At 39.2% G+C, this 17113-nt stretch overlaps 2 protein-coding genes across 2 annotated transcripts in view; one reads left to right on the top strand and one right to left on the bottom strand.

Moving 5' to 3' along the window:
- Nucleotides 1-2223: 2223 nt before the first annotated feature.
- Nucleotides 2224-15682, bottom strand: LOC124265593 (zinc finger Ran-binding domain-containing protein 2-like). The gene is given in 10 exon segments (XM_046700377.1): nucleotides 2224-3552; nucleotides 4198-4541; nucleotides 5283-5372; nucleotides 6845-6924; nucleotides 7179-7261; nucleotides 11872-11977; nucleotides 13103-13164; nucleotides 15442-15469; nucleotides 15472-15503; nucleotides 15672-15682. Coding segments are annotated over 10 exon segments (957 nt in total). The 3' UTR covers nucleotides 2224-3431.
- Nucleotides 15683-15964: 282 nt separating this feature from the next.
- Nucleotides 15965-17113, top strand: part of LOC124265598 (endoplasmic reticulum metallopeptidase 1-like) — a 49493-nt gene continuing 48344 nt past the window's right edge. Inside the window, 1 exon segment of the mRNA XM_046700382.1 lies at nucleotides 15965-16489. Coding sequence (XP_046556338.1) covers nucleotides 16111-16489 — 379 coding nt within the window. The 5' untranslated portion in view covers nucleotides 15965-16110.

Below are 17113 nucleotides of genomic sequence, written 5' to 3'. Positions count from 1 at the left end.
TTGTATGGTGAGTTCTGAACTTTGTGTACAGTGTTACACCTGTCAGCTGGTGTACCTGTCAAAAATAGCTGCAGCCACACAGAACAAAGCTTGTTCAAAATTAAAGACAATTTATTCAAATAAATCAAATTGGCCAAGACAATTCATTAACTATAACAGTTACATTCACTTGAGCATGCAAATCATCCACAATGGCATTTAATTCCCTCCCTTAAGTAGAGCTTACATAACATCTTCATAGGAAGTACTTTATCTACCAATCATTGTGTTCCTGTTGACTGTAATTAGGTCACTATCAGAACTGCTGAATGGGTCAAAGAATACTGTTGATGGTAATTACAACCCTATGAAACGTCAAGCTTCACAGTCTACAGCGAGGCAAATGGTGTTATTCCAAGATGAAATTTTAAAGTTCCATGTGGTTGTTTTTAATGATGCAAGATTAACTACTTTAAGCATACATGTTTAGTAACTCTATCCAATTCTTCAAACCATTCATCCACATTCAAATCATTTAACTTGTAAAGAAAGTTTATATTTGAAAAGTATGGGATTTGAGGAAAGTAACATGTCCCTTTGTGCCACACACTGCCATATAAACATACTTACCCAGGCAGACATTTCATAGGTTATTTACACTAAATGACATAGCTCACATACTTAAACTTAACCAAATCTAAAGCAAGAAATTTACTGACATAACTTCCACAGTTCCCTTCTCAACTCAATGTCATGAAGCATTCAGAAAATAATGTATCATGTTTTGTGTATGATTTCTTTTGATTATGCAAAAATAGCTACCTAAATAAGTGCACTACCAGCATACTACAATTTACACACTGTATATACCTACACTCATGTACGAAAGTTGCTCAAACTACAAATTCCAATACAACCCAGCAAAAGGTCTGGTTCTACCACTTCTCCAGTACATATCTATTCTACTCTCCTAGCAAGTATCAATGCTTTGTGAACCTGTTTTCCCATTCCTGGACACCAAGCAAGTGAGTGAGTGAAAGCTGTCATTTCTCACTTCATACCACTCGTAAGAACACCCAATTCTATCATATTACTATAGCTTATTAGTCATGACATGGCAGATTAACTAAGTAATGACAGTAACTATAGTAACATGAAAGAATCATGTTTCTTAACTTCATTTAAGTAGTATACATGCACTATATTTGCAAATTGGACATAAAAGTTGTTAGTGCAAATGAATGATAAAATGATATTGTTTGATATTGGAAAACATAACAAGTCATTGGGATTTCTTAAAGACATCTACAAAAAGATGATTCAACTCATACCTATCCCGTAACCTGTCCATAAACAAAGGGTTTCAGAATGTTCTCAGCTGGGACCAAAACACTCAAACTGAATGAATGAAAACCAGTAGGAATAACAGAAGCAAACACACAAAAGACTACCTTATTCTCTGCAAATTCCATTATACATATAATAGTACATAAGCATGCTATGTGACTGGTGTAAACAGTGCAGCTATAATTACTAGGTTCCTCAACATATTGAAGTGCCTGTATTAAGAGTTCTGGAACTAGAGAACTATTAAGGCCACAGTAAAACTGTACATCAAGCTCTCATCGATGCTGATGGGAAATGTAAACCAGCTATGTATGAATGAAACCTCTGAAGCCAATCAAGAACACAGAGCCCAAAACAATAAAACGATAATTTATCCATTGCCCATACTTCCCAAACAACTCCATCTCACATACAAACAGTAACAACATCTGGTTACAAGGGACTACATGTCAACAAAACCACACCGGCTGAGAGCACCATGATCATTTCAGCAGGAGACCTGGTTAATTTACAACTGACTGATGCCCATTCTTGAACATGATGAAAGAAATGTTGGCACTATCATAACAAACAGGTACAAGCCTTATGTCAGTTGTCCTCAGATTGCCTTTGCATCTTTCTCCACAAAGAGATTTAAGATCTATGACTGTCGCAGAATAAAAGTCATGGCACTAATATAGACTCTTATAACTGGGCTCAGGGCTCTAAACAAAAAGGATTATAGCACTAAGATTACAAAGATGTTTTACGCCTCTTTTAGCAATATTCCAGCAACATCACGGCGGGGGACACCAGAAATGGGCTTCAAACATTGTGCCCATGTGGGGATTCGAACCCGGGTCTTCGGCGTGACGAGCCAACGCTTGAACCATTAGGCTACCCCACCGCCCCTTGTTTCAAATTGACACTTACATTAATTGTTTTATTGAGACGGAGACCCTGGGATCCAATCCACAAAGTGATCTTGTTGCTGTGGTGATCGTAGTTGAACAGAAGCTTACAATCATCACAGGGCTACGAGCACTTTGTAGAAAGAACCTGACCTGACCTAACAAAGTTATCTCAGCACTACAACCATCATGAAATCCTTCAATAAAAAAATTATCAGTCCGTGCTGAAATAGCCTTGTTAAACGCAGCCCCTCCCTCGATGATACTAGTCACAGTTTTGTCAATAGGTGGGACTTCAGTACACCATCAGTAACAGCAAGGTTGACAGAGGCAGGTTATTACCTGTTATAAGCACAATGACACCCAATTGTGGACTTATCCAAAACCTAACCCTCAATCAATGTCCAAAACACAGCACTATGTAACAATGCAGAGTACAGTGCCCAGGTAAATAAGAAAACTGCAAAGAGATAATTTCATTTCAACCGTTAGTTGTAATACTCCATGGCTTGACAAATATGATTTCCAGGAGAACACAATACTTCCCTAACAACCCCTCCTTCAACATCGATGTTGAAAGTATCATGTGAGCACTACCTTCCAGAACAAAAATGACCCAACAGAACAAAAATGTTTAGGGATCTGTCGAAACCAATATTCCTGATCCTAACAGATAATTACTCGAAATGTCTTTGGCACTCTTCGACAGATTTTATACAATTCCCATGTGTCTAAATTTTCAAAATTTAGTAAAATTTGCCAGTTGATTCATTTCAAAATACCTCAGTAATTTTTTCAACAGTTTTTCCTTTCTAAGACAATGACTAATACCTCAACATACTTCTCTCATAATTTCAAAACAACGCAAGGATAGACCCCTACAGCCAAAAGTGGGCTAAATATTGGGACATGAAAGATATTGAGGGATGGATTCATTCATCTGTAGGCGACAGCTCTATTTGTCAGCATCTGAAAAACAAATATGTCAACATTTGACTTACAGTACTCTGTGTACATGGATAAGGTAATATACATGTAATAAATGAATACTGTTTGAATGAGTTGTCTGAAGTTTCACAGTAGAAAGTAATAGAAATCTCTTCATAAATATTGATGAAACAACAATTTCATGACCTCAAATATTATATTATTAAATACTAATACTAGAAAATCTCTGAGTGTGTAATCACTGAGACTTTCTCCTATTCCAAACCTCTACCGACTTGACTTCTTTCTGTCTCTCGACCTTGACCTGGGTGACCTGGAGCGTGACCTTGAAGACGATTTTGACCCTCTGTTACTTTTCTTGTATGTCGTCTTGGATGGTGACCTGGATCTGAAAAGGAAAACATATCAATCTACACCTGAATACTCTACATAGTATCTCTAATGAACAAATAGAAAGAATAAAATATGAAATGTTTCATACCAGGTGATGCAAAATGTATTGTACAATGACAATTTCACAACATTTCACATATAAAAGGGGACAATTCCCTGGCCTCGTTAGGAAAACTCAAAGTGTATATGAGTTATAAAAATTTGATCAGATTGTGGAATAAGGATTTTGTTCCTATCAAGGCATGTCTTAGTAATTCCAAGGTAAATGTATATTTGTTTCGAAGACAGACAATGCATTCCATGTCAAAAGGGTTGTGTATGTTGTATTAGAACAATTATATGCAGCAATACTGGATATGTGATCATTACTGGCATGCATTAAACAGTGCTATGTGATACACAACAAAACTGTTCTACCCTGTGAACAGTGAAAAGAAAGTTTACCATCCAAACCAAATGGCAAAATGAAAACATTTGACATCAATCTCAAAATTAAAAGAAAAATAAGTGTTCGTTTCTATTGCTAAGGAACATGCATGAAATCTGTCATGTTAACAAACGTGAACACACAAGAATGTAAACAAGATGATTTTGATATTGACCTTTGACCGTTACCCTGGTTACCAGTTACCATGGTTACCTGGACCTAGAATAGCTTCTCTTGAACCTTTTGCCATCTGCTGATCTTGACCTAGAACCAGACCTTGATCGAGATCTTGACGATGAACTTGATCGAGATGATGATCTAGACCCCGAAGAATAACTTGAGGATGACCTTGACCTAGATGATGACCTTGACGTTTCCTTTTCATCTTGGGACTTTACTTCTGTGCCATTTTTCTGGTCCTTTTGTCCCTCTTCCTCATCATCACTGGCATCCAAGTCATACTTTGAAAGGTCAACATCATCTTCATCATCATCATCATCATCATCATCATCTCCATCATCACCTCCACCATCATCGTCTTCATCTTCATCCACCTCCTAGGCAACAAACAGTACAAGTGCTAATGAATTACCACCAACTACAAAACCTCAATAAATGTAAAACAGTAAAATGATTAATAATAGGCCATTCATAGAGAGCAAGACTCAACACTACTGGTATGTTTGCTTTTCCAGTGCACATTTTTCTATTCCAATCAACAGATCAGTCAACATCCCATTGTAGGCTCAGATCCCAGGAGAGTATACAACCAAAGTTGCTCTTGTGGCCATGGAAGGTGTGGATAAAGTAGCCTAAGTTCATGTCCAGTAATACATTCCAATCAAGCAATGTAATGGAGGGATTACACATATTGGTAAGATTTTCTTACAGTTTATCTATGTGGGTGATCAGGCATGGATCTCTAACTTGAAGAAGGAACCCAGCTAACCACTATACTACAGCTTGTTCAGCTTGACCCGAGCTACTCTACACATGCATGACCTGGGAGGTCAATTGGCACAACGGCAGGTCGAGTTAACTTCATTAAATAGGGGAGCAGAGAATGTTAGACGGCGTCCTTATCTCGAATGTGCGGACATGTTGACTATCAACTGACAAAGGTGCACCCCTTCACAATAATTGAACCAACCAGTTGTGACACGGTCACGCAATGCATTAGTATTCACTTGATCAGGTCAAGCTGAACAAGCTGTACCACCCTTTACATCCTTAGTTTTTCTGATTCCACAGTAGCTGGAGAAAAAGCTGAGATCTTCACTCCAGGAATTATGTGATACCTTGTTCTCAGCATCTCCCCCTCCTCTCTCTCCCTGCTTCATCTGACCATCTGTTGACATCTTGCGCAAAGTTTTCTTCTTTCTTCCAAACTAAAGGAATAAGAAGACAAAGTCATCAATATCCCCCTCAATGGCAAAATACTCTTTATGAATATGTTTACTAGTTATGATTATGTCAAATGTTTTGGAGTATACAGCAAAGTGGAAGGAGAGTATTGACAGGTTTTTAATATCTGCTCCAGAAAGGAGCACTACCGCCAAATTCAGTTGAAGCCTAACTTGTTGCCATGAAAATGCAACAAGATGACATTCTCATAGTCACAGCCTAAGTCATGTTTCCATGGAAACAGCAAAAAAATAAAATTCATATCTGTGTCTAACCCCCAAAAGGCACATCTAGGGATCATGCTTGATATGTGTACCAAGTTTGATGAAGCTAGCATGTATAGTCTGGAAGATCTGATCCGGACAAGATGACATCCTCATAGTCACAGCCTAAGTCATGTTTCCATGGAAACAGCAACAAGAAGACGAAGTCATCAATATCCCCCGCAATGGCAAAATACTCTTCATGATTATGTCTACGAGTTATGATTATGTCAAATATTTAGGTGTGTATATAGAAAAGTGGACAGAGAGTATTGAAAGGTTTTTTAAAGTTCTGCTCCAGAAAGGAGCACTATCACTAGTTTCAGTCTAAGTCAAACTTGTTGCCATGGAAATGCCAAAAATATTTTATTCAGAAATCCAAAACTACCAAAAGGCACAAGTACAATGCCAGACCAATCTATGTGCCAAGTTTGGTGAAGAAATAGTGAACGGTTTTAGAGTTCTGCTCCGGAAAAGAGCACTACCACTAATTTCAGTCTAAGTGAACTTGTTGCCATGGAAATGCCAAAAATATTTTAGTCAGAATTCCAAAACTACCAAAAGGCACCAGTACACCACCAGATCTATCCATGTGCCAAGTTTGGTGAAGAAATATTGAACGGTTTTAGAGTTCTGCTCCGGAAAAGACAAATGTGCAGGGACGGACGCACGCGACGGACAGGGGTCCATTTTAATACCCCCCCAAAAGGCGTTGCGGGGGATAAGAAATAAAATTCACATCTCGGTCTAACCCCCAAGAGGCACATCTAGGGATCATGCTTGATATGTGTACCAAGTTTGATGAAGCTAGCATGTATAGTTTGGAAGATCTGATCCGGACAAGATGACATCCTCATAGTCACAGCCTAAGTCACGTTTCCATGGAAACCGCAAAACATAAAATTCATACCTGGGTCTAACCCCAAAAGACACATCTAGGGATCATGGTTGACATGTGTACCAAGTTTGGTTAAGCTATCACAAACAGTTTAGGAGATATGCTTCGGACAAAGTGTGACGGACGCACGGAACTCGTTTCTATATCCCCCGCAACTTCATTGTTGCGGGGGATAAAAAGATCAAGATTAATATCCTCAAGTGAAATATGGGAATTGTCCTTGTCAAGCCTTTGGTAAGTTCAGGCTTTAAGTTGTGTTGCACATTTTGTGAACTGATTCTGTGGGGCCCCTCACCTCATCATATTCCTCCTCTGAGTCTTCTCTCTGCACATACTCTACAACTTCATCCCTCTCCATGTAGCCACCACCAAACCCTGAAAAGAAGAAACAATGCCACTAATTGTTGTCATATATGTTACCACCACACTTACCATTATTCCAGACACAAGACGGCAGTCTGTAAATAATCAAGTCTGGATCAGAAAATCCCAAGTTCATCATGAGCCTCAATTTACGAAAATTGAAATACAGCAACATTGATAAACCAGGACAAGAAGCCTGACTACCCAAACTGTCAAACCTCAGACAACTTGCAGTATTTACGAAAGTCTTCAATGTGTTCACCTACCAGTTCTCTGTTCCACCTTGCCATACTTGGGGGAGTTACACATGTTGCAGCTCATTCTTCTCGCCCAGTTCACGTTGCCACAACTGCAAACAGTCAAAACAATGTCAGCGGTCCCAAATGTTAGTGTATGCATTTTACTTTGACAAAATGATACCCACAACAGCTAAACTATGGCTTTTGATCATGGTAATACTGAAGTGACCCTGACTGTAGAGTATATAAATTTTACAGCAAAAAAAGAAATGTAATTTTTTAAGTAAAATTGATATTTTATACTTATCTTGACTCTGATCTTTTGCTTATCTCCCTTTCCTTGCGAATGGTAGTGGAACACTTGCATCCTTTGTAGTTCCCGGAGCGGACGTAAAAATACACTCACCCACGAGTTACCTCCCTTTTCCGGCGCAAACAGTCATGTGACCAGCCTTACTTGTCACTCTCTCCTGGGCCCTTATTCTCGAAACGTTCGTAACCTAAGAATTCTTAACTTTGATCGTAGCCAATGTGTTAAGAATTGGCTTAAGAAATTCGTAGGGCTACGAACGTTTCGAGAATAGCTAGCCTGATTTTTCTGCCCATGCACCTGGATCTACTGTGAAATCCGAAGTCAGGATAACTATAAAATATCAATTTTACTTAAAAAATTACATATTTTTCTGTATCCTGACTCATGATCTTTTTGCTTATAGTATCCTACGGATTGGTGGTGGGTCAAGCCACTTCCTGGATTCATCAGCTGTCCATATATTCGTCCTTTATCGCATGGACTGTGCGCATGGACTTTCAAACTAGAACTTTTTCCAAAGTAAAATTTATCAACAAGTCAACGTGATAAAGGGTGAGATTTTCAACTAGGCGCCTTTGAGGAACTGTTAATTGTTGTGCTACAACAAGAGGCCCAAACTGGTGAATGCTGGAGACTTCTTCGGTGGCTATGTCTCGGAGGTAGTGGTTGGCAAACACTGTATCCGACTTCCAGAAGCAGCCCTCCATAATTGATGATATAGAGCAATTTCCATGCAGAACGAGTGTTGACGCCAGTGCTCTGACTTCGTGTGGGTTGGAAGCTCTTGGAGGTTCTACTCCTGCTGCTTACAAAGTATAACTTAGTATAACGGTTCTCATCCAAACTGATATCGTCGTTCTTGAGACTTCCACTGATGTCTCCGTCGACAAGGGGATGAATAGGTGCTTGAATTTCCTTCTCCTTGTTTTAGTCTTTTGAAGATTTATCTTCATGGCTCTGACAGGACACAAGGGTAAGTCCTGGGTGTCCTCTGATCCTAGGCTCGTAGACAGCGCTGGTACATGGAACTCTCTATCTGGTTGACCAGGTAGTTGATTCTTTGCAATAAAGTCCCAGCTAAGTCCTAGATGTACTGCAGCACGGTGCCCCGTGTCAAATCTAGTTCGTCCAAAGTCGAGAGCATGTATCTCAGACATTCGAGCTGCCGTGGCTAGGGCAAGTAGGAACAGAATTTCTGTGTGAGTAGCTCGAAAGTAGTCTGTTCTAGAGGTTCGTAGTCATCACTCATGAGATGTCACAGAATTACATTCAGACCCCAGGCTGGTGCTCTGAATTTCTTTTGCTGGTCCTCCAGTTTAAAAGATCTCAGCAGAGCAAGTAATTCTGGTACTTTCGTCAGTTTGATGCCTAACTTCATAGTGACAACTGTACTGATGGCTGCCATATATGTGGATAATGTCGAACCTTTCAGATGTCTTGTATATCTAAGGTGACATAGATATTCCCCCACTTGAGGATGAGAGGCTTTCATAGCTGAGAAGCCTTTCCGCCTTGCATATTGTTCAAATTTCTGCCATTTGTCGTTATACAAATTGTGAGTAGATCTGCGTAACACTAAAGTTACTGCTTTCGCTGCTCTGGCGGGGTATCCTCTTTTAATACGGTCCACACGTGTAGCTGGAACAGTGTTGGGTTCCTGTGGACTTGTTTGGTGTGCGGATGTCTGAGTAGGTTCGACCATTTTTGTAGTTTGAGGGTTGGACTTCCGAAATCATCTATTAGGTCTAGGAACCAGACTCTCCCTGGCCAATAGGGCGCGACCAAGTCAGTTGTAGCGCCTGTGTCTGTTTGATCTTCAACAGCACTTGCGGTAGTAAGATCGTAGGTGGAAACGTGTATGCGTTTAGTCCTTCCCATGATATGCTCAGTGCATCTGTTGCCCAGGCTTGGGGATCTGGCACTGGTGAGACAAACATCTGTAGTCGGGAAAGAGCGTCTGCTAGTACGTTCTTGGCTCCCGGTGTGTGACACGCCTTTATCCAGATGTTTGCATCCTCTGTGATGTTGAACAACTGGAATGTGAGCTGAAGTAGGCTTGGCGATCTTGTTGATCCTTGCCGATTTATGGACAATGCCACTGTAGAGTTGTCCGTGTGGACCATCAGCATTCTGTTGATCAGCGAGCTGGACCATAGTTGTACGGCGTTGATCACAGCTTTCATTTCCAGCAGATTGATGTGAAGATGCTGTTCTGTTTTCGACCACTTCCCTGATGCAGCTTGGTTGTTGAGATGCACAACCCATCCCTGTAGCAATGCATCTACATAAAGATGTGTGTCGAAGGCCGGCTCTTGTAAATAGGTCCCTTTGCATACATTCGACCTGCAAGTCCACCAAAATAGGTACGTTTGAGATTGTCTGGTAGCAAGATAGGGTCGACCTTAGTTGTAACCTTCCTGTGCGAGTCAAGTCCTGCGCTGAAGTTAGTAGACCGAGTAGACATTGCCATGTTCGTAGTGTTAACGGAGAGATGACTGCTTGAGGAGTCATGGCTTGTATCTTGACCCAACGATCTTCTGGGATCACAATTCGATTCTGTGTTGTGATAAATCTTATCCCCAGAAATTGAAGATCTTGTTTTGGTTCCAACTCGGACTTCATCAGGTTCACTAGCCATCCTAGTTGTGTGAGCAACTTGGTTGTGAAGTTGATCTGCTTGTTGATGCGTCTAGATTGCATTGAAAAGGCAGAATGCACTGCAAAGTCTCCGCTAATGCATCAGTGGGCTTCGTTACACATGTAAATAGTCCCGGGGCCGAGGAAATTCCAAAGGGAAAATACCCTTCATTTCTGCAACAGGGAAGCAAGGGAGATAACTCTATCTTGACTTCGCCGCGACTCACAGACGACAGCAAAATGGGTATCACCGCCATTTCTTTCTTCTTGTGCGCGCTTCTCATCCTCAGAGATGGGCATCAGCGATGACAATAACCTTGTCCAGAATGGCAATTTGCAGTGATGATACATCATTCTTCCCCCTATATATGCGGACGATCTGTGTTGATCATTGTTCCATTGTAGTATCGAAGGAGACAGGTACACATACAGGTTTTTATCAGCGAAAAATTCCAAGATAAACATCGTTTATCCTGCTGTCAAGGCTAGACATGTATTAGATGCCCATGATTTCTTCAAATTTTATACAATTAATACATGATAGTTATAGCCAAATACCATACACAGCATAAATTTGATAAATAGGATCTAAATATAAAGGATATCTGCCGTATATGGGACTCCAGTGCTCGCCCAACCATCCGCTTGGGCGAAAAGGGAGAGAGTGACAAGTAAGGCTGGTCACATGACTGTTTGCGTGGGAAAAGGGAGGTAACTCGTGGGTGAGTGTATTTTTATTTTCGGGAACTACAAATGATTCAAGTGTTCCACTACTTGTGTTGGGAATTGGTTGAAATCTCACAATTGATGATTGCTTCATTACCAACGAACAATCATCGAAAAAATTGGTGAGCGTCATTTTTCAGATTTTCCTATCCAGGTTGTTATTGCAGTATAACAATGATGCAACTTGCTACTTTAAAGTGATGGCTAATATATCATGAACATAAACTTCCTGGAGTCTTAGAGAAATACTCAGTCATGACTTTTCAGTTGGTGAAGTCACTTTTCTAAGAATTAAACATGTTTTCAGGACCTGACAACTTCTAAGATATGTTCCATCGTCAAGTATTTCAAACACTAAAACAGTAGTTCCAAAATTGTCTATGTTCAATTATGAGAAAATGTGATCCATTGCTTGGTTGTTTGGTCACTATGACCAATCTTCGATTATTTCAATTAATCGGAACACCACTATCCACTACCCTTCGCAAGGAAAGGGAGATAAGCAAAAGATCATGAGTCACGATAAGGAAAAATTGTGCTCCTATATTGAAAATCAGGAAATAAATCCAGTGTTCACGAATAGCATCAGACCCTCGGACAAATTTGGCAGATTCGACGAAGGTCCAAGGAAGTCTACAACCTGCCAGCCCCAGTGTCATATATGTGACATGTGACACGTGTTTGCTGTTTATAAATCTTATGTTTGTTAATAATTTCAATGCCTATTATAAGAAATGTTAAATCTGAAATGTGTGTTTAATTTTCATTCTATGGGTCCTGTGAATTTTCAGTGGGTCAGACAGACGCCATTCGTGAACACTGTGAATCTGAGCGTGGAATTGAGGCAAAAAGTTCTAGTGTCACTTGCTGACATAACTAAAATGAAAGCTTTTTTTTAGACAGTACTGGAATAGAGACAAATGAAACAGATTAAAGTTTGTGCCCCAATACTCTGGAGTGATCTACCTTTGCCCTGTTCTAAAGCACTGTGAAGAGTCAGGGAAGGAAACAATTTTCAAAGTGTTTCAACATTTATCCACTTACCTTTTACACTGCCAGTCATCAGCACTGAAGAGGCCATGACTTTTCTCTGCCATGGCCTTTCCAATCTCTTGTCCTCCCTTCTTAAATGTAGCACCATCTTTCTTTTCTGGAACAAATTTGGAAGGATCTGTCTCACATTCATTAATACTATGAAGAGCTGTTCTCATTGAGGATTTACAATGGGATAAGCTCTGTACTAAAGTGAGTGAGTGAGTTTAGTTTTATGACGCTTTTAGCAATATTCCAGCAATATCACGGCAGGGAACACCAGAAATGGGCTTCACGAATTGTACCCATGTGGGGAATCAAACCTGGGTCTAAAGGTGCGACAATCGAACGATTTAACCACTAGGCTACCCCACCGCTCTGTACTCTCAAAAAACTGTCAATACATATCCATAGAGTGCCAGCTGAAATATCTTGTTTTCTGACTTGTCTGAAGTCAGATAATTCAGATTTCACTCAATGTATCTGTTTAGAGAGAGTTGTGTCAATTTCATTAAAATCAGATGACTATTGTTACACAAAGTTCTGACAACATCCAGTTCACATCAGCAGGACTTTCCATCTGAGTCTAAATGTGTTCACTCTTTGTCCAGCCTTGAAAAGGATAACACAGGGCATTCAAAACAGCAGTTAAAGAGCTGTATGGCTGCTTCTGAAAGCTAGACACTGTGTACCTCTCACTGCAGTGGGATATACATTTGAAACAGAAACAATCTCAACCTTTCATCAGATATTACAGAGTTACATCTTGTTTAGCTTTCAAAAGTGTGAATTGATAAAGTTGTCAAAATATTTTCCTAAGCATTGTCTGGAATTAAAGTGGATATTTCCTTTCAGAGCAATAAAGTTCAAGAAATCTTCTCTTTTTTAGCTAATGTCAGCTTCCTACTTGTCACTTGTAATTGTACGTTAATGCACCCAAAAGATGGTTCATGTAACGGCATGACTTTCGATCTTTATGTCACTGTAGTATGTTGCTGACCAGTGATTGCATTGTTGGCAATGATCTACAGTCTGACCAGTGATTGCATTGTTAGCAATGACCTACAGTCTGACCAGTGATTGCATTGTTAGCAATGACCTACAGTCTGACCAGTGATTGCATTGTTAGCAATGATCTACAGCCTGGGTACAATGACACACAATGAAACTAAGCACTGATCCATTTGCACACCTGTTATAAAAGAGACATATTAGATATAGAGACTTCAATACTGGCACATACCATTTTTACCTTTCCCACACTTATTGCAAGAGGATCTTCGTGCGAAATTGACGTTGCCACATCTTCAACAAAAATAACATGAAATACATTAGGTATTAATCAGAACCATCTCAAATCTGCTACAATGAACACACAAACATAATACAAGGTCTGCATAATTGATCACAATTGGTCTAAAGTATTACTCTACTGACAAATATTGAGATTTCAGGACTGAAGTGCAGCACAATTTGAATCATTCAGTCAATCATCCTGAAAGTGAAATAAAACTATTAACAAAACTTCAACTTTGAAAGTGTTGAAATATGGATCTGTTGTTTCTCAGCAGAAAACAACTTTACTTATTATGGACTATAATTCAACAGGTTTTACTTGTGTTCAGTGCTCTTCTCACTGCACACTACTATTGGAGGATACAAAAATTAGAAACTGTCTATCATAACAAAGGATATATAATAAAGAGGTACAGTAAAACTGACATGTTTTGTTGTTGATAAATGCATATAAAACTTCAAGTGAGTGAGTATGGTTTTACCGCTTTGAGCAATATTCCAGCAATATCACGGCAGGGGACCCCAGAAATGGGCTTCACACATTGTGCCCATGTGGGGAATCGAACCCCGGTCTTCGTCATGACGAACTAACGCTTTAACCATTAGGCTACCCAACCGCCCCGTAAAACTTAAAGCATGAACATCAGTATTATCCACAGTAAAAAATGTACTGTATATGTTCAGGGAAACAAACAGCTGATACCAAATATGGTAAAAAAATGTGAAATCTGAGATAAATCATCATAAGACATGATGATTTATCATTTGATTTGCATTATTTATATCAAAAATATTATATATCCCAATACTGAGTTATTTCAGTGGCAGCTTTTCCTAAACATAATAAATAAAATGATGGCACTTTGGAATAACTGATTGCTATTGCCAGATAATCTATTCAAATGGAACAGTTTGATCAGTAACCACTGAGGCCTCTCACACATTCAGCATTCAGTATCCACCCACAGGAACATCATTCCATACACCTAAAGCTGTACAGAGAAAGTTGTTCATAATAACACATTGGTGTCATGCCTCATTGGTCAGCTAAGACAGCACACATGACATCTATGGTCATGATATCCATGGTTGTTTAAATAGTTTCAACTTGGTAAGACAACAATGAATAATTAATCAACATATTATCAGCAAACATTTCACACATCAAAATTTTTACAACCCAATCATAGACTGAATACTTGCACCAGACACACAAAAATGCCAAATGCAAACCACTGATTGCTATGTACTTTGAGGCAGGGATTAACTTAATTGAGTCTAGGTAATTCAAGTGCTGTCACCACTAATTAATACTTTTCTTAAATTCCTAAACTGAGCATCAACATTAACAATTAATACATATGTTATGTACAGGGCTTATGTTTAACCATGGATGAAAAGAAGGGAGAATTAATTCTTGTATAGTATACCGTTTGCCTGAAAAAGTAAGAGTCATCACTGTTTTGAAAACACTAACTGAACTTTACTGATTCAAAAATTATATGTACACATAAAGTTTCTATACTGAACTTAATAACTGAACATACACATTCACCCACACATAAATCTGTAAAGGGAAAGATTTTAATAAGCATAATCTGATCAAATATGAGAAGTCAAGGAGAATTCCCCTGGTTTTCAACCATGCATGCCCTTGAACAACGGCAACCCACTTAACTGGGAGGCTGATGGTAAACGGTATCCTGTTGGACAAATGGTACCAGCTGGCCAAGAAAAAGTTTAGTTTCCCTTTAAACATTTCCTACTGAATAGTTACTCTAGAGTGATCAGACAAAGGGACATACACATCCATGAGTCAGTTTCACAGGGAGTAGTTCAATATGACATTTGTTTACCAGTAAGTATGATCCCCTAACTACTGGACAGATAGGCGAGGACAATATGAGTTGGGTCAATTTCTATAGTTGTTGAAACAACCTGAATGAGATATGGTTTTCTTGGAAATGAGCAATGGTGACGACCCTGCTCGTCATACTTTTATTTGTCTACGACTTCCAACAATACTCTGTTTGGCTTAAGGAGCAATCGCCCCAATCAAAACAAAGAGGAAATAAGATGAGGACATTCTAAACTAATTCAAGCCGTAGGGTTCTCTTAACTATGCCAGAAAGGCGCATTGTCTAGACTAGTCCAAATCCAAAATACATGTTTTGTTCCATTCAACATCATAACCGACACAGACATCATTCAACTACACTCAAAATGATAAGCAAAAGCTTTCCTTCATTCTCCCATGAAACATTACGACTGAAATAACTGTTTTACTTCGGATCGGGACAAATCCAATCCCCTCGTTGGGTTTAAAGCGCCCACCACCAGACATGGTTCTCAATAATTACAATTGTTGGCCGCGAGATGGCGTCGTTTCGGGAATTTGAGAGCAATATAAAAATGGAATTGACGTGAAGGTTGGAAAAGATGTTACAGATCTATGGGCGAATGTTATACACTGTCTGTGGTATTTAGGGCTTTAAACAATCCCAGTGAATATTTGCAGAAAATACATTCTTGATCATAAGTAAATTCCCTAAATGTTTTGTTTTGATGCTATTATCATTGTACTCGTGAACTCCGTTTTTCGTATAGCGCTCCGTCTTTTATAAGCATCAAAGGTTCTTAAAACTCTCAGCACAGTTTTGTTGCTCACTATGATTGCGACCGATCTGTTTAACCACTGTGGAGAGCTATAATAGTTTCCTCTCCGACAGGGGGCACTTTCTCAAAATGGCGTCCAATAGTAACAGCAACGACGCGGTCAACCTTAGAAATCGCCATCATTACAACAAAGTGAATCAACACGAGCAAAATTCCAACTATGAAGATTCCAAGCAACGACTTAAGCACGGGACGTCAAAATTATTCCTTAGTGGGCCACTCCTTGTATTGCTTTCCCTGCTTTTCTATTCTTCCAGCGTTTTTCTTGTGCACGTTCGGATGAACTCATTCCCAACACCACTTTTGGCAAATAACCACAGTGATGAATATTTTACAGAGGAGAGAGCAAGGAAACATCTCAATGATATCACCGGATTTGGCCCCCGTGTCGCAGGCAGTTATGCAAACATTCAGGCTGAAAAATACATTGTTTCAGAACTCGACAAAATCAACCAAGTGCGGAATCCTGTACATGACATACAAGTTGACATTCAAAATGTTACTGGTTCATTTGTGTTGGATTTTATTGGAGTTGGCGAATTCACAAGTGTCTATAGTAATCTAAGGAATGTTATTGCAATGTTGTCACCTGCAGGGAAGACTGGAAATCACAGTGTATTGATCAATTGTCACTATGACAGTGTTACGGATAGCCCAGGTAAGTTTTTAAATATGCTTCCCCTCTTTAATTTTCCTCCAAATTATTTATTCAGAAATGTGGCCATTTTGCACAAACTGTGCTTTTGAACTACATGTAGTAATGGGTGTGTGTTGATATTACTGGATATTATTGTGGAAGAACTTACCCATTGAATGTTTTTATCTAGCTGAGCAAACAGGTTTATGTAAAACAGCATAAAATTGTAAAAGAGCAGTATAATAGTAAAACGAAAACCTTGTAGCTAAAATCACACTTTAGTTTGTTAGTTTTATACAAAAATTCTATTTGTATAATGAAACAAATACAAAAGATAAAAAAGATTTAATGTTTTGTCATATTTTGATCAGGACCCACAGAGATCCATACCCTAACGTTTTTGCCATACTTTCTAGCCTTAGGCTGGATATCAAGAACCGAATCAACTGGATGACTCATACCTGAAATAGTGAATCTGAAGCCAATCAATGAAAATACATGTGATTTGAAACATTAATCGTTTCTGTCCTTAGCATGCTTAGTGACCAGGACACTTGGAGATTAAAATCGCATTCAATTAGGCCACTTAACATGCTTAAGGACAAGACAATGATTGAGTTAAATTGTTGGTTGTTCAATTTCCCT

Source organism: Haliotis rubra, unplaced genomic scaffold (genome assembly GCF_003918875.1).
Source record: "Haliotis rubra isolate DU_JTF1 unplaced genomic scaffold, ASM391887v1 Scf986, whole genome shotgun sequence".
NCBI classification, from domain to species: domain Eukaryota; kingdom Metazoa; phylum Mollusca; class Gastropoda; order Lepetellida; family Haliotidae; genus Haliotis; species Haliotis rubra.
The sequence above is the reverse complement of the archived record's forward strand: the minus strand, read 5'-3'. Positions and strand labels throughout refer to the sequence as shown.